The following is an 18,504-nucleotide window of genomic DNA, read 5'->3' on the forward strand; positions in this document are numbered from 1 at the left end:
GCCATTGTTTGCATCCCACCTGGGGAGCTGGTGCAGACACCACCCTTTTCATGCAAGGCAGGGAGACAGATTGCAGATACTGAGGAAATGTCAGCACAACAAAAATAAATTAGCTTTTGTTTTTTAAGTAGAGTAGGGTGATTATAAGAGTTATGCTAACTGAAATGGAAAAAATATCAGTTTACCTTTTATGACAAAAGAGATGAGATAGACTCCTCCCCAAAAAATGTTCAAGAGGGCTGGGTGGTGGCATACCTGGTTAAGTGTCCAAGGACCCAGGTTTGAGCCCCTGCTCCCCGGGGATCTGCAGGGTGGATACTTCACAAGCAGTGAAGCAAGTACTGCAGATATTTCTGTTTCTCTCCCTCTCTATCTCCCCCACCCCTCTCAATTTCTCTCTGTCCTATCAAATAAGTAGAAGAAAAAAAAAAAAAGGAAAAAATAGCCACTGGGCACAGTGAATTCATTAAGCAGACACCAAGCCCCAGCAATAACCCCAATGGCAATGAAGAAAGAAAAAATAAACCCAATTCCATTAGTACCTGGAGAGAGAAGGACATTCAGAAATATAAATAAGTGTAGGTATGACTTAAAATGGAAGAGTAGGCAGATAGACAGTTATAGAAATAATAGTCAATCCATATCTGTGACCTTAGGAGAATCACTGAAGTTTCCAATGAAGGGAATGGAAACACAGAATGCTGGTGGTGGGAACAGAGTGGAATTGTGGATTTTTACTCCTGCTATTTTGTAATTTTGTAAATCACTAATAAAGAAAAGTAAAGTAGTATAACCTGCAAAAAAATAATAAGAGGCTATCTGTGTATCATATGGAGAATTATGCTATTTTATATATGGAACCTGAACATACATGGATTATCATAGTTAGAGAGGGTTCTGAAATCAATGACCAAGGCACAAGTATATATCAAGATTCAAATGCAAACAAGTTTATGATTGCATATTTCTTTATTTAAAATAATAAAACTTTATTTTCCTACAAAAGAAAAAAGGAAAATAAAAATGTTCTTCTCATTTAAGTGAGCAGAATGATGGTCAAATATAGAAAACTAATGACTTGAAAACTCTGGGGGGGGGGGCTGGAAGATAGCTCAGGGGTAGCATGCTTGCCTTCCCATGCCTGAGGCCCTGAATTCAAGTCCTGACATCACATGGGAGTACCATGGAGAGCACCAAGGGAACTGCATGTATGGTGGTATGGTATTGGAGCTGGTCTTCCTCTTGCCCTCTCTGTCTGAAAAAAAATGAAGGCTCTTTGTAACCTAGTAATCTGTGCCTCTAACAAAGTTTGTTTTTAAATTTTTATTAGTGATTTAATAGTGATTCACAAAATTATAAAAATACAAGGGTATACTGGGTTAGCAGAAAAGTCATGATGCATTTTTTTTTTGCCTCCAGGGTTATTGCTGGGGCTCAGTGCCTGCACTATGAGTCCACCGCTCCTGGAGGCCATTTTTCCCCCTTTTGTTGCCCTTGTTGTTTTATCATTATTGTGGTTATTATTGTTACTGATGTCATTGTTGTTGGATAGGACAGAGAGAAATGGAGAGAGGAGGGGAAGACAGAGAGAGGGAGAGAAAGACATATACCTGCAGACCTGCTTCCTGCTTCACCACCTGTGAAGTGACTCCCCAGCAGGTAGGGAGCCTGGGGCTCGAACCAGGATCCTTACGCCAGTCCTTGCGCTTTGTGCCACCTGCGCTTAACCAGCTGCACCACCGCCCAACACCCATGATATATTTGTTGTATGCAAAAATGTGTCATGACTTTTCTGACAGCCCAGTAGTTCCACACCATAGCTATCGCCAAAGTTTGTGTACCCCTACCCCAACCAGTAACAACCACAGTTTTCACAAGTCTTGGAGGAATTTAACTATTTAGCTAGATTTTTTTTTAAAAATTATCTTTATTTATTGGATAGAGACAGCCAGAAATCAAGAAGGAAGGGAATGATAGCGAGGGAGAGAGACAGAGAGACACCTCCATTGCTTTACCTCTTGCCAAGCATTCCCCCTGCAGGTGGGAACCGGGTGGCTTGAACCTGGGTCCTTGCACACTGTAACATGTGCACCCAACCGGGAGCATCACCACTTGCCCCTTAACTACATTTTTTGCAAGTTAATGTGTTTCATTCTTTTTATTCCACATAGGAGTGCTTCCTTACTTCACTAAACATAATCTCCTCAAGTTCCATCCATTTTGTCCTGAGAAGTATTCCATTAACAAATGTTCCACAGCCTTTTTTTTTTAATTTATTCTATCAATGAACATTTGGGCTGCTTCTATACCTTTGCTATTGTGAATAATGCACCTATAAATACAGGAATGCATATGTCCCTTGAATTGGTGGTTTCATGTCCTCTGGATATATACCTGTGGGTGATATTGCAGGATCCCCAGATACTTCCTTTCTTATTTGCTTAAGTATTTTCTCTACTGCTTTCCATAGGGGCTACACCAGTTTGCACTCCTACCAACAATGCAACAGAGTTCCTTTTTTCCCCACATCCTCACCATCACTTGATTTGTTGATGTGAGCCATTCTTACAAGTGTGAGACCTCTAACAAGCTTTTGATGCACTAATGGTGGCCAAAGTTAAGAGATTTCAAATACTAATTGAAAACCACGCTTTGCCCTTCCTGCAGATGATCAAAGATTTAAAAACTCATATTTGATCAAAGAGTTTAACCTTCTACAGATAACTGATAAAATTCAGGAAGCCCATCTATCAGGAGTTTCCAGATAAGGCTGCTGATCACAGGGTTAGCATAATAACCCCCCTCCCTGCTGAGCAATGGCTATTTTTCATGTCTTTGGCTTCTGTGAGCTGGGAAAAACACCCCAGATTCTTGTGCTAAAGAATGTGTCTTGCTTATCTCACTAGTGAGATAAGCTAGAAAGAGAAAGTTAAATATAGGATGATCTCACTCATGGGCAAAACTTAAGAAACAAGAACAGAAGGGAAAACAGAGCAAAACTAGGACTGGGTTTGGTGTATTGCACCAAAGCAAAGGACTCTGGGAGGGAAGGGAAAGAGGGGTTTGGGGTAAGGGCATTGGGGTCCTATGATGGTAGAAAAGTGTCTAGGCTAGGTGTAAGTGTTTTGCAAACACCTACTTGGTTAGATGAGAAATTTTACGCATGTGTCAACAACTATACTGTAAACCATTGACCCCACCCCCATAAAAAAAAAGCAAAACAAAGTGAATTTGTCTTGAAGATGTGTTGGGTTCAATCTGTGCTATTTTTACTTTCACAGGAAGGAGAAGAGGATGTGGCAATAAGAGAACTCAAGACAAGTCCTGGGCCCCCAAGAGCTAATTCTGTTGACACGTATGTGATGGGAGAATGGGCCAGCAGAGGGACTGTGTGGCATGTAGTCACCAGTGGGAGGTCAAGAAGGATAAGAAAGTCATTTCTCACCTGATTATTCGATTACCCAAGGGCCTTTCAGGAATGTGCGTTTTAAATGCTACTCAATGCATTTAAACCTGGGACTTCAGAGCCTCAGGCATAAAAGTCTTTTGCATAATCACCATGCTATCTCCCTGCCATCTTTTTTTGTTTGTTTTGTTTTAAATGTCGTACCTATTTAAGAGTCACATGCTTTCTTGACTTAGCTAGTCAGGCACTTTTATTTATTTTAATGGTGGGGGTGGGGCAGAGAGGCTCCAGGGTACTGCTCAGCTCTGGCTTATTGTGATGCCAGGTCCTAGGTGTTGAACCTAGGACCTCAAAGCTGCAGGCATGAAAGTCTTTTGCACAACAAGGGCAACAAAAGGGAATAAATAAATAAATATTTAAAAAAAGAAAAAAAAAGTCTTTTGCAGAACCATTATGCTTTTTCTCAGCCCCACCATGATTCTGTTTTAAATGTAGCATAACAAGCAAATAGCAAACATAGTGCCTCAAGCATGTATGATCCTGCAAAATGGTCTCCCTTGCTCAATTTTTTTTTTTTAAGAAAGGTGAGAAGAGACAGAGACAGCACTGCCCCACCCTCTATGGAGCTGCCCCTCACCCCCAATGGCACCAGTAAGGTTCCAGCTCAAGCAGGTTGAGCTTCTGACCCTGATTCTTATTTTGACAGGGAAGGCTGAGCAGGACAGTGTGGGGACTTGGAATTTCAGCAGTAGTCCTTTTGTTTCCCCATTGGTTTTAGCTTACTTCCTGTCCCTGCGTCTAGCCCAATCTGCCCATTTCAGGCCATCTTCTCTCCCAAGGCCCTGTGCACCACCCTGTCTGTCCCTTTGGACCAGTGGTTTCAAGTACAGGCAAAGGTCACTGATAGCTGGTTATCAGCCTGCAGCTATAGCTGTTGATGCTGAGTCACCATGGGTGTTCTAAGCTGACTTGCCCCAGAGAAATTCTAGAAAGCAGCTGTCTTAAATGGGGGACTACTGGGGGTGACAGGTGAACAGGGACATATGGAGAACTGGGCACCAGACCTGAGACTTGCAGGAAGCTCCCCTTCCCCATAGTGCTTTAGTCTGATGCACTAGTCTGTTCAAAAGAGAATCTGAATATTCTTCTAGGGAACTGGGGAAATAGCATGTGATATGAAAAAGACTTTCCCATCTGAGATTCCAAGACTCCAGATTCAATCCCAGCACCACCACAAGCCAGAGCTGGGCTGCACTCTGGTAAGAAAGGAAGAAAGAAAGAAAGGAAGAATCCGGGGCCGGTAGTTCAATGGGTTAAGCACAGTGGCACAGAGCATTAATGGACCCCGGTTCGAGCCCCCGGCTCCCCACCTATAGGGGAGTCACTTCACAGGCAGTGAAGCAGGTCTGCAGGTGTCTATCTTTCTCTCCCCTTCTATGTCTTCCCCTCCTCTCTCCATTTCTCTCTGTCCTATCCAACAGTGACATCATCAATAACAACAATAACTACAACAACAATAAAAAGACAACAAGGGCAACAAAAGGGAATAAATAAATAAAATAAATATAAAAAAAGGACGAATCCTTTTCTCCTGAACATTTCTCTAGGGATCAGATACCTTCCCTCTTAGGCTTTCAAAATCTCTTTTTCTTTTTCTATATATTAGTAGCTCTTTTTCTGTAGCACAGAGTGACATAAAATGTGAAAAACTATTTTAATTATGCTCTCAAGTTCTGGTATAAAAGGAGAATATAAGAATTCAGTAATACTCTTTCATCTCTCTTTTCAGCAATTCTGACTTTCTCATAAATTCCTTTTTTATGATTAGTAATTAATTTTTTTTAACCTTCAGTGTTGTTTTATTGAGGGAATGCTGATCTGCAGGGTTGTTGTTGTCATAAGGGTATACTGACATGTTTTTTAAAAAAATCTGGTGCCAGGATTCATCTGGAACAAGGATTCAATCCTGGTTTTCCCCTGCATCCCTGGAAGGGTTTCATGCATACACAATCCTGCCACTGAGTGACTTCCCAACCTAACTTTTTCCTTCTGCCATTTTCTTTGAGAGAGAGGAGACACCACAGCATTGCCCCTCCAACCATGGAACTGCCCACTGTGCTGTGCTTGGTGCTCCTAAATGATGCCTTGGTTTGAATCCAGGGCCTCAAGCAGAGCAAGACTTGCACTTTACCAGATGAGCTGTCTCCTGATCCCTCATTTTTAAAATATTTTTTGAGAGAATGAGAGAAAGTGATGGATAAAAGTCAACAAAGTAGCGCTCTACCACTTGTGTAGCTCCATTGGTTCTGTCCATGGTACCCCTGTATGGTACCAGGGATCAAGGCCAGAGCCTCACCCATGGCAAAGTATTGCTTTACCTGCTAGCCACTCCCAGACCTTCCAAATTACATATATATATATATATATATATATATATATATATATATATATATATATATCAAACAACTTTTTCAAGAAGTTGTGGAAAGGAAAAAAGCCCTATTTGAAATCCCTAAGCCACTTCCTCCTCATTTATACCCACACACAGAAGCCACTTCCTCTCATAAGCTGCATGGCTAGTTTCTACAACATCCTCTTTATTCTCTATGAAAACATCAGTCTGGAGAGATAGTTCACTGAGTAGGGCACGTGCCTGGTGCATGACTGGCCTAGTTTGGAGCCCCCATACCACATGAGGGTGCCATGGCACCAGAGAGATCTCTAGCTCCATCTTTCTCTGTCTCTCTGAATGAAAAGTTGGTCCAGGAGTGGTGAAATTAAGTAGTGAATTATGTGTACACAACATGGAATCAAGGAAGGGAAGAAGAGAGGAAGGGAGAATGGAAGGACCAGGTGATAATGCCATATGCTAGAACCTGGGTTCCAGCCCTCTGTCCCTACCTGCAGAAGGAAAACTTAATGAGCTACAGTGAAGTAGTGTTGCAGGTGTCCCTCTTTTTCTCTCACTCTCTATCTCCCCTCCCCCTCTCGATTTCTGTCTCCAAAAAAATCAAAGAAAGGAAACGGGGAGGTGGTGGTGCATCTAGTAGAGTGCCTGCATTACCACGCACAAAGACCTGATCCGAGCCCTCCCTCCCCGCATGCAGGGGGAGAGCTTCACAAATGGTAAAGCAGTGCTGAGTGCATCTCGCTATCTCTCTATATATTTTCCTTCTGTTTTGTTTTGATAGGACAGAGAGAAATTGAGAGGGGCGGGGAGATAAAGAGGGAAAGAAAAAAGTAGACATCTGTAGACCTGCTTCATCACTTGTAAAGTGTCCCTCCTACAGGTGGGGAGCTGGGGCTTGAATCTGGGTCATTGTGCTTAAGTGACCCACCACCTACCCCCACCATGAATCCCTCTCTCTTGATCCCTCTCTGTCTCTATCCAATAAATATACATATAAGTATATAAGATATTTTTTTAAAAAAAGAAGAAAAAAAATCACACAGAGCCAGAGAGAGATTTCTAGGCTCAGAGTTTGGCATCTGGAACCAGGACTCTATCCTGGCCATTTCCTGGATTCCCAAAAGGCCAGCTGCTTTTTCATACCAGTTTTCGTATCTGGGATGACCTCTTGTCATAGTGTGGGGCTCTGGATTTTGTGTATCTTGGAAATGCCTCAAGTTAATCAGATGTTGAGATGAAGAGACATGCCAGACACACCCACAATGCTTGCCTGGTTTCTATGCTCATTATTTGAAACAAAAACCAATGCACACTTATTTTCTTCTCTAGCCCCTAGTGACTTCTGTTAAGCTGGCAGAAAACCAGAGGTCTGCATGTCACCACAGCAGACACACCTGCTGTGAGCTTTATCTCACCACAGTCCTCCTTAAGCCTAATTCCCTAAGGAAGTCGGGCACCCAAAAGCAGGGCCACCCCAACCCTCCTTTCCACAGCCCTGTGGTCTGGGGTGGTAGGCAGCATTGGAGGGATTAAGTTTCTGCATTGGTAGGAGACCAGTTCCCATGCTTTCTCTGGTAAGTTCTGTCAGTACGTGAGAATCTATGGGAGGGGGCTGGAGGGACAGCTCTCCAGGCAGGACACAGGTCTTGCCATGCAGTTGACCTACCTTCGAATCTTGGTACAACATGGGAACGCCCCAACACCAAGGGAAGTGCTGTGATATCTTTCCCTCTCTTTCTGCCATTCTGAGTAAAGTCAGCCTGGAAACAGTGAAATCACACATGTGTGGGGCACACCCCCAAAAAAAAGAGATGCTGAGGAGATAGCATAATGGTTATACAAAAATCCTATCATACATGTCGGAGGTACCAGAGGTCTCAGGATCAATCCCCAACAGCACCGTAAGCCAGAGTTGAGCAGTACTCCAGGAAAAGCAAACAGCTGCCAAACCTCTAGGACTGTCCTGGAAAGTAGTTCCTGAAGCAGGTCTCAAGTATACTGGACTGCTGCGGTCTTAGACTTGCATTCTCATTTCTCATGAAAATACTTTTTTTAACATTTATTCTTTGCTCATGCAGGAGTAAATCTGTGGAAGGTATCAGGAATTTTTTGGAATTTGAGGAACTGACTGTGAGCCAGCTCCTGCTCTGCCTGAGGGAAGGAAACCAGAAGGTGGAAAGACTTGAACTTGCACTCAAGGAAGCCAATGAAAGGTGTGAAGGGAAGGCTTAAACTGCATACTGGGGCTTTAAAATGTATTTACTTACTAACATGAGGGGGGAAGACCTTACTCTGAACCTATGATGCCAAGGAACAAACTCAGGATCTCATGCTTTTAAGTCCATTTTTCTTATTGTGTCACTTCCCAGGTGATCTTACCTATTGTTTTTTGAACAGCTTTAATGATATCTGATTAAGAAACCATTTGGGAGGTGGATATAGCATAATGGTTGTGCAAAAGACTTCCATGCTTGAGGTTCCAAGGTCCCAGGTTCAATACCCCCATACTACTATAGTGCAGTGCTCTGTTAAAAAAAAAAAAAAAAAGTGCAAGGATTTGAGTGAGTATCCCGGTTCGAGCCCCCGGCTCCCCACCTACAGGGGGGTCACTTCACTGGTGGTGAAGCAGGTCTGCAGGTTTCTATCTTTCTCTCCCCCTCTCTGTCTTCCTGTCCTCTCTCGATTTCTCTCTGTCCTATCCAACAATGACAGCAATAATGACATAAATAACAACAACGATAAACAAGGGCAACAGAAGGGGAAAAAAAGGTTTCCAGGAGCAGTGTATTCATAGTGCAGGCACTGAGCCCCAGTGATAACCCCAGAAGGAAAAAAAAAAGTGTAGCCCTTCCAGTTAATGTGAATATCTATTATTTTATTTTATTATTTTATTTATTTATTTTATTTATTTATTTATTTATTTATTTTATTTATTTTATTATTATTTTAATGTGAATATCTATTATTTTAGACTATCCACAGGATTACAATTTAATTTTAGAACATCTTTCCCCCAAGTAAGAAAGCCAATATTCATTGTAACTTGCCCCTCCCCTCTCTAGTAACCTGTTTCCTATCTCTTTAGACCCACCTGAATTGGGCATTTGATATAAATGGAATCATATGGTAGGTTTTTCTGTGCTGGCCTCTTTTCTTTTTAATTTTTTATTTATAAAAAGGAAACATTGACAAAAATCATAGGATAAGAGGGGTACAACTTCGCACAATTCCCACCACCAGACCTCTGTATCCCATCCCCTCCCCTGATAGCTTTCCTATTCTTTAACCCTCTGGGAGTATGGACCCAAGATCATTGTGGGATGCAGAAGGTTGAAGGTCTGGCTTCTGTAATTGCTTCCCCGCTGAACATGGGCGTTGACAGGTCGATCCATACTCTGCTGGCCTCTTTTCATAGCACAGTATTTTTTCAGCTTTTCTCCATGTTGCAGTATATCTTAGCTCTTCATTTCTTTCTGTAACCAAATAATATTCTACTTATTTTTTCCTTTTTTTTTTTTTCCTTCAGGGTTATTGCTGGGCTCGGTGCCTGCACCATGAATCCACCACTCCTGGAGGCCATTTTTCCCCCTCTTTGTTGCCCTTGTAGCCTCGTTGTGGCTATTATTATTGCCATTGTTGATGTTGTTCGTTGTTGGATAGGACAGGGGAAATGGAGAGAGGAGGAGAAGACAGAGAGGGGGAGAGAAAGATAGACACCTGCAGACCTGCTTCACGGCCTGTGAAGCGACTCCCCTGCAGGTGGGGAGCCGGGGCTCAAACCGGGATCCTTACGCCAGTCCCTGCGCTTTGCGCCACCTGCACTTAACCCACTGTGCCACCGCCCAACCCCCATTCTACTTTTTTCTTCTTCAACTAGTGAGCATTGGGGTGATTTCTTTGTCCCCACTTTTTGCCTGTTGTGAATAGTGCTTGCTCAGGATATTCACACACAATTTTGTGAGTGGATGGATATCTTTGGTTATCTAGGGTATATAACAAGAGTGAGATTGTTGTGTCATATGGTGATTCTGGTGTGAGTTGTTGCCACTGGTTTCCACAGTGACAGCACCACTTTAAATTGCAGCAAGAGTGTGAGGTTCCACTCTCCCCATTTTCACCAGTACTAACTACTGTTTGTCTTATTGTTTGTAGCAATTCTGTGAATGTGAAGTGTCTCATTGTGGTTTTTATTTTATCATGCTGGTGACTAATAGTATGGAACATCTTTTCATGTTGATCATTTGTTAAATATTCTATAGAGAAATAACTACTCAATTTTTTTGCCCTTAAAAATAGATTTTTAGGGGACCAGGCAGTGGTGCACACATTATCACACAAAAGGATTTGAGTTCAAGCTCCCCCTCCCCCAGTTTGTACCTGTAGGGAAGAAGCTTCATGAGTGGTGAAGCAGTGCTACAGGTATCTCTCTTTCTGTTTCTCTCTCCCCTCTCAATTTCTGTCTATCAAGTGAAAAGAAAAGAAGAGAAGAGAAAAGAAGAGAAAAAAAAGAAAAAATGGCCAATGGGAGTGGTGAATTTATAATGCAGGCACCATGCCTCTGTGATAACCCTAATGGCAAAAAAAAAAAATGTTTTGTTACTAAACTATGAGTTTGTTATATAGTCTAGATGTTATATAGGTAGATGTCCTTTAGGAGATATATGGGGGGTCGGGCGGTGGTACAGTGGGTTAAGTGCATGTGGCACAAAGCGCAGGGACTGGTGTAAGGATCCAGGTTCGAGCCCCCGGCTCCCCACCTGCAGGGGAGTCGCTTCACAGGCGGTGAAGCAGGTCTGCAGGTGTCTATCTTTCTCTCCCCCTCTCTGTCTTCCCCTCCTCTCTCCATTTCTCTCTGTCCTATCCAACAACGAACAACATCAACAATGGCAATAGTGATAACCACAACGAGGCTACAACAACAAGGGTAACAAAGGGGGAAAAAATGGCCTCCAGGAGCAGTGGATTCATGGTGCAGGCACCGAGCCCAGCAATAACCCTGGAGGGAAAAAAAAAAAAAAAGGAGATATATGACTTGCAAATATTTTCTCACCTGCTTTGAATTATCTTTTTGTTGCTGAGGAGTTATTCTGATGCAGTCTCTGCCCCCAGGTTTCACTACACCGCGCGAAACCCTAGCATTGCCCCCTTCAACCAATCCTGGCCCTACACGTCACCCCTGGTTGTCGCCCAATAAAAAGCCCCCTCACCCCCCCTCTCTCTGGGCTCTCAGCTCTCCCTCTCTGAGGTCTGGTTCCCTGCTTCCCCCCCCCCCCCCCCCCCCGTGGTCGGCCATTGCTGGCTGGTTCCACGTGGTCTGAACTAAACCCCCCCCATCCTATAATAAAGATTTGTGTACCCCTTTGCTCTGGACATCCGCTCTCTTCTCCGCGCGGTGCAGCCCGACACCAGACCGCCACAACAACATCTTTTTACATCCTTGGTGATATAATTGGCCACACAATATTGTTTTTATTTTTATGTTAGTTTATCTGGGTTTTTTTTTTGTTGTTGTTCATTTTGTAACTGTGCTTCTGGTATTATATATAAGCAACTGATGCTTAATTCAAGGTCACAAAGGTTTATTCCTACCCCTACGAGTTTAACACTTGTGGATCTTACAGTTAAGTCTATATAATTCATGTTGATGTACCCTGTGAGGTAGAAATCCAACCTTATTCTTCTACATATCAATATCCAGTATCCCGCATCATTTGTTGAAAAACATATTCTTTCCTTATTAAATTTTCTTGTCACCCTTGGTATAAATTAGCTGACTGTAAATTTAAGATTCATTTCTTAGCCCTCAGTTTTACGCCAATGACCTCAGTAGGAGGAATGAAAATTAAACTGGTTTTCATCCTTAGCATCCTCACCTCACACATGTGCCTTTGGGCCTCCTCCCCCACCTCCCCTGTATCCCACTCTGGAATGGATTATATTGAAGTTCAGCAGGTCCACTGCTTGGTGTTCACACTAGTAAATGTACTCACAGGCCTCTCACCTTTAACTAGCAATCTACTTCTTCTGTGCTTATGATTCAAGGTAAGGATGTTACTACTTGGTTAGTTGTCAGGGGCTTGTAAACTTAGGTGGACTCAAAATGGCTCAAGTCTTTTCTTCTCTGTTTATAAAGGGGGCAGACACAATCATGCCACACATATGATTCTCATGCATACATGCAGCCAAAAGTAAATGTTGAGGTTATTTCTATGTATCAGAGTTATAAGAAAAGAGGCCTTTTATTTTTAGCAGTCAAAGTGAATCATTCATTTCCTCTCTGTGTGTATTCATCTTTCAGGCTGATTCCAGCAAATTTTAAGAAGAAAGCAAAACCAGAGCTGCTACAATGAATGCAGACATTTGGGAAGCCCTGACCCTTTATCTGACTTTTGACCAATATTACCTTAGGGCTTCTGCAAATTTCTATCCCTCTTAAAGTCAGACAGAAAATAACTTTTTTATATCGTGTTTTTTTTTCTTTTCAGGATTTCAGATTTTGAAAAGAAAGCCAGCAATCATTTTGAAATTGAAACCCAAACAGAAGGAAATACAGAGAAATCAGAAGAAAAGGAAATAGCCCCAGAAAGTGTGGGTACTAAGGTTCTACAACTGTCATTGTTGCTACACCCCTGTGGGTCAAGCCTAGTGCAAAAGCTTGTTTGGTTCTTGTGTTGTTGCTCAAGGAATATAGCAGTCACTTTAATGTTACATGTTTTCCGTTTCCATCACATGTCCTTCTCCTGATTAGAATTTAACTGTGTGTAAATAGTACCAAGAGTTATTCCAGTCCTATTGATCATAAGAACGGCTCTCTAAAGAGAGACATTTATCAGGGGCCAGGTGGTGGCATACCTGGTTAAGTGCACACATTACAGTACAAGAGGACCCAGGTTCAAGCCCCTGGTCCCCCCTTGTAGGGGAAAGCTTCATCAAAGGTGAAGTAGCTCTGCAGGTATCTCTTTGTCTCATGTCCTATATATCTACCCCTCCCCTCTCAATTTCTCTCTATCTCTATCCAATAGATAATAATAATAATAAGGGACATTTACCATATCATTTGAGGGTATGACACAAAAGAATGTGGTTGAATCAAAAAGGACCTTGGTTTTAGCCCACTGTTAGTTTGTATGAAGTAGTTTGAGTGAAATGGATTCATGTTTATACAGCCAGTGTTTTGTGGCAACTTAGAGACCCACTTGGAGCCTGCAAACACAGAGCCTTATGTTCAGTGACTCATTTATTTAGCCACAAAGTTAGTAGAGCCACTGCAGCCCACAGGAAGACATTCGTAGAATACATCAGTGAATCCAATTATTTAACAAGTATATGTTGAATACCTGCTGTGTGCTGTGCTCTGGGCTAAGTCCCTGACTGCCAAGGGGCTGCAGAACAATTGGAGAACTAAGATGAAGAGACCACAGTCTCTTCTGCACCCTTTTCTCTAAAGTAAATCTAGCCTCCAAAATAGCTCACTTGGATAGTGTACTACTTTGCCATGTGCGTGACCCAGGTTCAAGCCCTGTCCCCACTGCATTGAAGGAAGCTTTTGTGCTATGGTGATATCCTTCCTCTCTCTCTCTCTCTCTCTCTCTCTCTCTGCTTCTCTGCCTTTATATATGAAAAATGAAATAAAATTAATCTGACAGCCAGTGCTGGAAAAGCAAAAAAGCTTCCACAACACTGTGAAGCTCACAAAAAAACGAGTGACCAGAAGACAGGCTGAACAGGGAAAAGTGAGAGAATCAGAAACAGAGGGGACAGGGAGCTCTGTGAATGCCATCCTTACCTGCCCCCGTGACCAGGGCATGCGTGAATTGTGCTAAAGTCCTTATTTCCAGTGTGGCATGCCATATGAGGAAATGGAATTGTATCCTCAACTTTTTTTCTCAGATAAGATATTTTAGCTCAGTAGTAGAATGCACAGCATCCATGTCTCGGACCTTGGATTTGATCTCTAGAACTCTCCCCCTTCCCAAAATCATTCATAGAATTTTTAGAAAGAGACAGAAGGAATAATTGCCAAAAGTTTAATCAGCTCACTAACTGGTCTTTTTTTTTGCTTTTTAAGGGCTTCACCACTCCAGGCTGACTGTTTTTCAAATTGAATGAGACAGAGAGACAGAGGGAGAGAAGAAAAGAACCTTAACACCAATGTTTCCTTCAGTGCAATGGGCTTGAATGTGGGTTGCTCACCTGACAAAGTAGTGTACTATCCAAGTGAGCTATTCCAGCTTGTTCCAAATAGGCCTAGTTGGGTACACCTGGTCCACACTGTTTTCTCACAAAGAGGCTGGTTTTATCTCTGACAAGTGTCACACCTGCATGTTTGGGGTTTTCTGTGACAGGTTGGAAGTGCAGTCAAGGTGTTGAACCTTCAGTTGACAGACCTGTGTAAGGAGCTGCAGGAGGCTCACACAAAACTCAGTGAAGCTGAGCTAATGAAGAAGAGACTTCAGGAAAAGTAAGAATGAGAGATGAACTGTATCTATCCTCTTTTGAAAAACATATTTGTAATGAAAAACATAGTTTTGTTAATGTCTTAGTATCTTAAAGAAAACTAGAAACCTATTTAACTATAGCTTCAGAATATCCTCACCTGAAGGGGGAAGCTTCACAAGTGGTAAATCAGTGATGCATGTGTCTTTCTCTCTCTCTCTTTTTTTTTTTATCTCCCCTTTCCCTCTCAATTTCTCTCTGTCCTACAAATAAAAGAAAAGGGGGGGATGGCTGCTGGGAATAGTGGATTTGTTGTGCAGGCACCCAAGTATCACCCTGACAGCAACAAGGGGAGAAGGGTGACATTTCAAAGAGCAAGAATTTGAGATAATGATTTTTTTCATTGTCAGCCTATAATGAAGACTGATGTTGAAATTGAGAATTTTGTATTTGCTTGTTTCTTGGTATAAGAAGTTCCCCCCAAGACATTGTAGTCTCTTCATCATTCACAAAATAAAATTCAGATTGTGATCACAGGGAAAAAATTCCCCAAATTTAACAAAACTGAGTAGAGCTTGTTCCCCTGGATTAGGTGAGCAGCCTCTTTCTGGCACAAGTGCGAGTATGCGTTTCCTTATAGTCACATTCCCCAGGGCTGTGCTTGCAGATTTATGGCAGCTCTGGATTTCATACACACATACCCAGCCTGTGGTAAGACTCTCCCTCACTTGGCTGTTTCTTCCCTGGACAAGTTATTTTAGATGTGTGTCACAACGCCTGCTTCCAATGTCACACAGGATAGTATTCAACATGCTTGGTATGAATGTGGTGTACACACCTATCATGGGTTCAGTTTGCTGTGATTATCTTGAAATTCTCTTTCTCATTTTCAAGAGAACTTAGGACACTTACTTCCTTTTCCCCTATTGAAACTTTGTTGGGTGTCAGGAACTTCATGTTAACAGAATTTATAAGTTGTATTAAAATAAAAGCAACGGGGGACGGGCGGTAGCGCAGTAGGTTAAGCGCACGTGGCGCAAAGTGCAAGGACTGGTTCGAGCCCCCAGCTCCCCACCTACAGGGGAGTCCCTTCACAGGCGGTGAAGCAGGTCTGCAAGTGTCTTTCTCTCCCTCTCTCTGTCTTCCCCTCCTCTCTTGATTTCTCTCTGTCCTATCCAACAACCAACGACATCAACAACAATAATAACCACAACAAGGCTACAACAACAAGGACAACAAAAGAGGGGGAAAAATGGCCTCCAGGAGCAGTGGAGTCTGGTTATTGCTGAGCCCCAGCAATAACCCAGGAGGCAAAAAAGAAAAAAAAAAATATATATATATATATATATAATATCTAAAGATCACTCTGAGAGATATATTTGCATGGTTACTTAAAAGCTGTTCCAAATGTGCACTAACTCCTATGATCTTAGAGCTGTATTTTTTTTTTTGCCACCAGAATTATCATTGGGGCACCTACATGACTCCACTGTTCCAAGTGGTCCCTTTCCCCTCCCTCTTAGATACAGTGTGAGAGACAGGAAAGGACACAGAGGTAGGGAGCAAAAGTCAGATACCACATCTCTATTATACCATTAGAGAAGCTTCCCCATGTGGGTACTCTCAGTGGTAATTGGGTCTTCACACATGGTGAAGTGTGTGCTCAACTAGGTGAGCCATCTCCCAGACCCAGAGCTGTATGTTTCTGATGTTTAGACATAAATATTCAGAAATATGGCCTTGTCTGGTAAAGAAGAGAGAGGCTAAACTATTTCCTTGGTGCTATTAGCTCTTTAAAAAATGCATTACTGGGGGATCAGGTGCTGGTACACTGGGTTAAGTGCACATAATACTAAGTGCAAAGATCCTTGTTTAAGCCCCTGGCTCCTCACTTGCAGGGAAGTCACTTCACAAGCCATGAAGCATGTCTGCAGGTATCTATCTTTCTCTCTTCCTCTCTATCTTCTTCCCCCCTCCCCCAATTTCTCTCTGTCCTATCCAATAAAAATGGGGGAGGGCAGCCAGGCGGTGGTGCAGCGGGCTAAGCACACATGGCGTGAAGCGCAAGAACCTGTGTAAGGATCCTAGTTCCAGCCCCCTGGCTCCCAACCTGCAGGGGATTCACTTCACAGGTGGTGAAGCAGGTCTGCAGGTGTCTATCTTCCTCTCCCCCTTTCTGTCTTCCCCTCCTCTCTCAATTTTTCTCTGTCCTATCCAACAACAACAGCAGCAGTAATAACAACAGTGATAATAACAACAACGATAAAAATCAAGGGCAACAAAAGGGAAAAAATAAAAATAAATGAATGAATAAAATGGGGGGTGGAGAATGGCTGCCAGGAGCAGTGGATTCATAGTGCACGCACGAAACCCAATCAATAACCCTGGAAGCAAAAAAAAAAAAAAAAAAAAAAAGTGAGAGAAAGAGAAAAGAAAAAAATTTGCAATGTGCCACAAAACCTTGGGACTTATTTAAAAGCCACCAAGTAAGCGAAGGTGTGTTGTTCACCTGCATGAAATGCTGATCTCTCTTAGATGCCAGGCTCTTGAGAGGAAAAATTCTGCAACCCCATCAGAACTGAATGAAAAGCAAGAGCTTGTGTATAATAACAGAAAACTTGAGCTTCAAGTGGAAAGCATGCAATCAGAAATCAAGATGGAGCAAGCTAAAACCGAAGATGAAAAGTGAGTCAGCTGGCCAGAGTGCTTTCCTTTGGGGTAGTGAACCAAATCTTCATTCATACTGGACGTAGGATTTGAGTGTCTCATTTGGAATTATTGAAGAGTACTAGGACACTTTGTTAAGATGAAATATAAGTTTTAGTATGTCAATACATGTCATAACAAAGGTAGCAATTACTTGATATAGGGAAATATTTTTGTTTTGTTTTGTTTTTTCTTTTTTTGTTGCCGTTGCTATCACTGGGCTTTATCACTCCAGGTCAACTTGTTCAGATCAGAAAAAAAAAAAAAAAACAGAGACAGAGATAGAGAAATAGAGAGAAAAACATCAAAGCACTGAAATGTCCATAAGTGTGGTGGGGCCCATGCTCATGACAAAACAAGAGCATTGTCCAAGTGCCTGCCCAGTGTCTTTTTTTTTTTTTTTAATATTTATTTACTTATTCCCTTTTGTTGCCCTGGTGTTTTATTTTTGTAGTTATTATTGTTGTTGTTATTGATGTCATCGTTGTTAGATAGGACAGACAGAAATAGAGAGAGGAAGGGAAGACAGAGGGGGAGAGAAAGACAGACACCTGCAGACCTGCTTCACCGCCTGTGAAGCGACTCCCCTGCAGGTGAGGAGCCAGAGGCTCCAACCAGGATCCTTACGCTGGTCCTTGTGCTTCGCGCCACCTGCACTTAACCCACTGCACTACCGCCTGACTCCCCCAGTATCTTTTTATTCTAGGTTTATAATTTTTTTTATGTCTCCAAGCCATAATGGATGTGTAATTCTATTGTTCCTGGGACAATTTTTTTCCCATTTTATTTCAGAGAGATAAAGAGAGGCAGAAAGACAGAAAAACAGAAAGAGAGGGCGGGGGCGACATCACAGTACTTCCTCATCATCAATTTGCTCTGGTGCCCTAGTGCTCCCCTGTGGTTCTGGAGTTTGAATCCAGGGCCTCCTGCATAGTAACGGAAGCACCTTACCAGGTGAGCTATCTTTGGTTAGTTGGTGTGTGTGTGTGTGTGTGTGTGTCTGTGTGTGTGTGTGTGTGTGTGTGTGCGCGCGCGCGTGCGTGCATTTTTTTTTTTAATATTTATTTATTTTCGTGAGAAGACTAGAACAATCCTCAACTCTGGTATATATAGTGGTTCCTGGGATTGAACCTGGAACCTTATGGACCTTAAGCATGACAGTATAATGTGGTACCACTGCATCATTTGTTTTCTAAAACATTTATTTTCTTCAAGAGGAAGATAATAGTGGATCCTGGAATAATAAAGTCAGAAAAGAATTTGTCACCTGAATCTTCAAAGGAAAATGGGGCAGCAAGACTATTAAGTTCCACTAATTTCTCAAGGATTGTTTTCATTTTTTTTCCAATAGGTCCAAACTGGCCGCTCTACAGTTGACATACAGTATGCTTCTTCAAGAACACAACAATACATTGAAAACAATGGAGGAGCTTAAAAGGAAAGAGGTACCCATAGGGTGGGGGGGAAGATTTTGGGTTGATGAGATAGCTCACTTGTGAGGGTGCCTGCCATCTGCTCAACCTAGGTAGAAGCCCCTGGTATAATG

At 42.4% G+C, this 18,504-nt stretch overlaps 1 protein-coding gene across 7 annotated transcripts in view; it reads left to right on the forward strand.

Annotated features, from left to right (window-relative positions):
* OPTN (optineurin) overlaps nt 1-18,504 on the forward strand; it is a 45,573-nt gene that overhangs the window by 12,332 nt on the left and 14,737 nt on the right. For all 7 annotated transcript variants that reach the window (XM_060192173.1, XM_007524626.3, XM_060192174.1 and 4 more), the window contains 6 exons: nt 3,282-3,355; nt 7,895-8,029; nt 12,302-12,404; nt 14,162-14,277; nt 16,788-16,937; nt 18,310-18,403. In XM_060192173.1, the coding sequence (XP_060048156.1) occupies nt 3,282-3,355; nt 7,895-8,029; nt 12,302-12,404; nt 14,162-14,277; nt 16,788-16,937; nt 18,310-18,403 (672 nt within the window). The remainder of the gene's footprint in view (nt 1-3,281; nt 3,356-7,894; nt 8,030-12,301; nt 12,405-14,161; nt 14,278-16,787; nt 16,938-18,309; nt 18,404-18,504) is intronic.

This window comes from Erinaceus europaeus, chromosome 6 (genome assembly GCF_950295315.1).
Source record: "Erinaceus europaeus chromosome 6, mEriEur2.1, whole genome shotgun sequence".
Classification (NCBI taxonomy): domain Eukaryota; kingdom Metazoa; phylum Chordata; class Mammalia; order Eulipotyphla; family Erinaceidae; genus Erinaceus; species Erinaceus europaeus.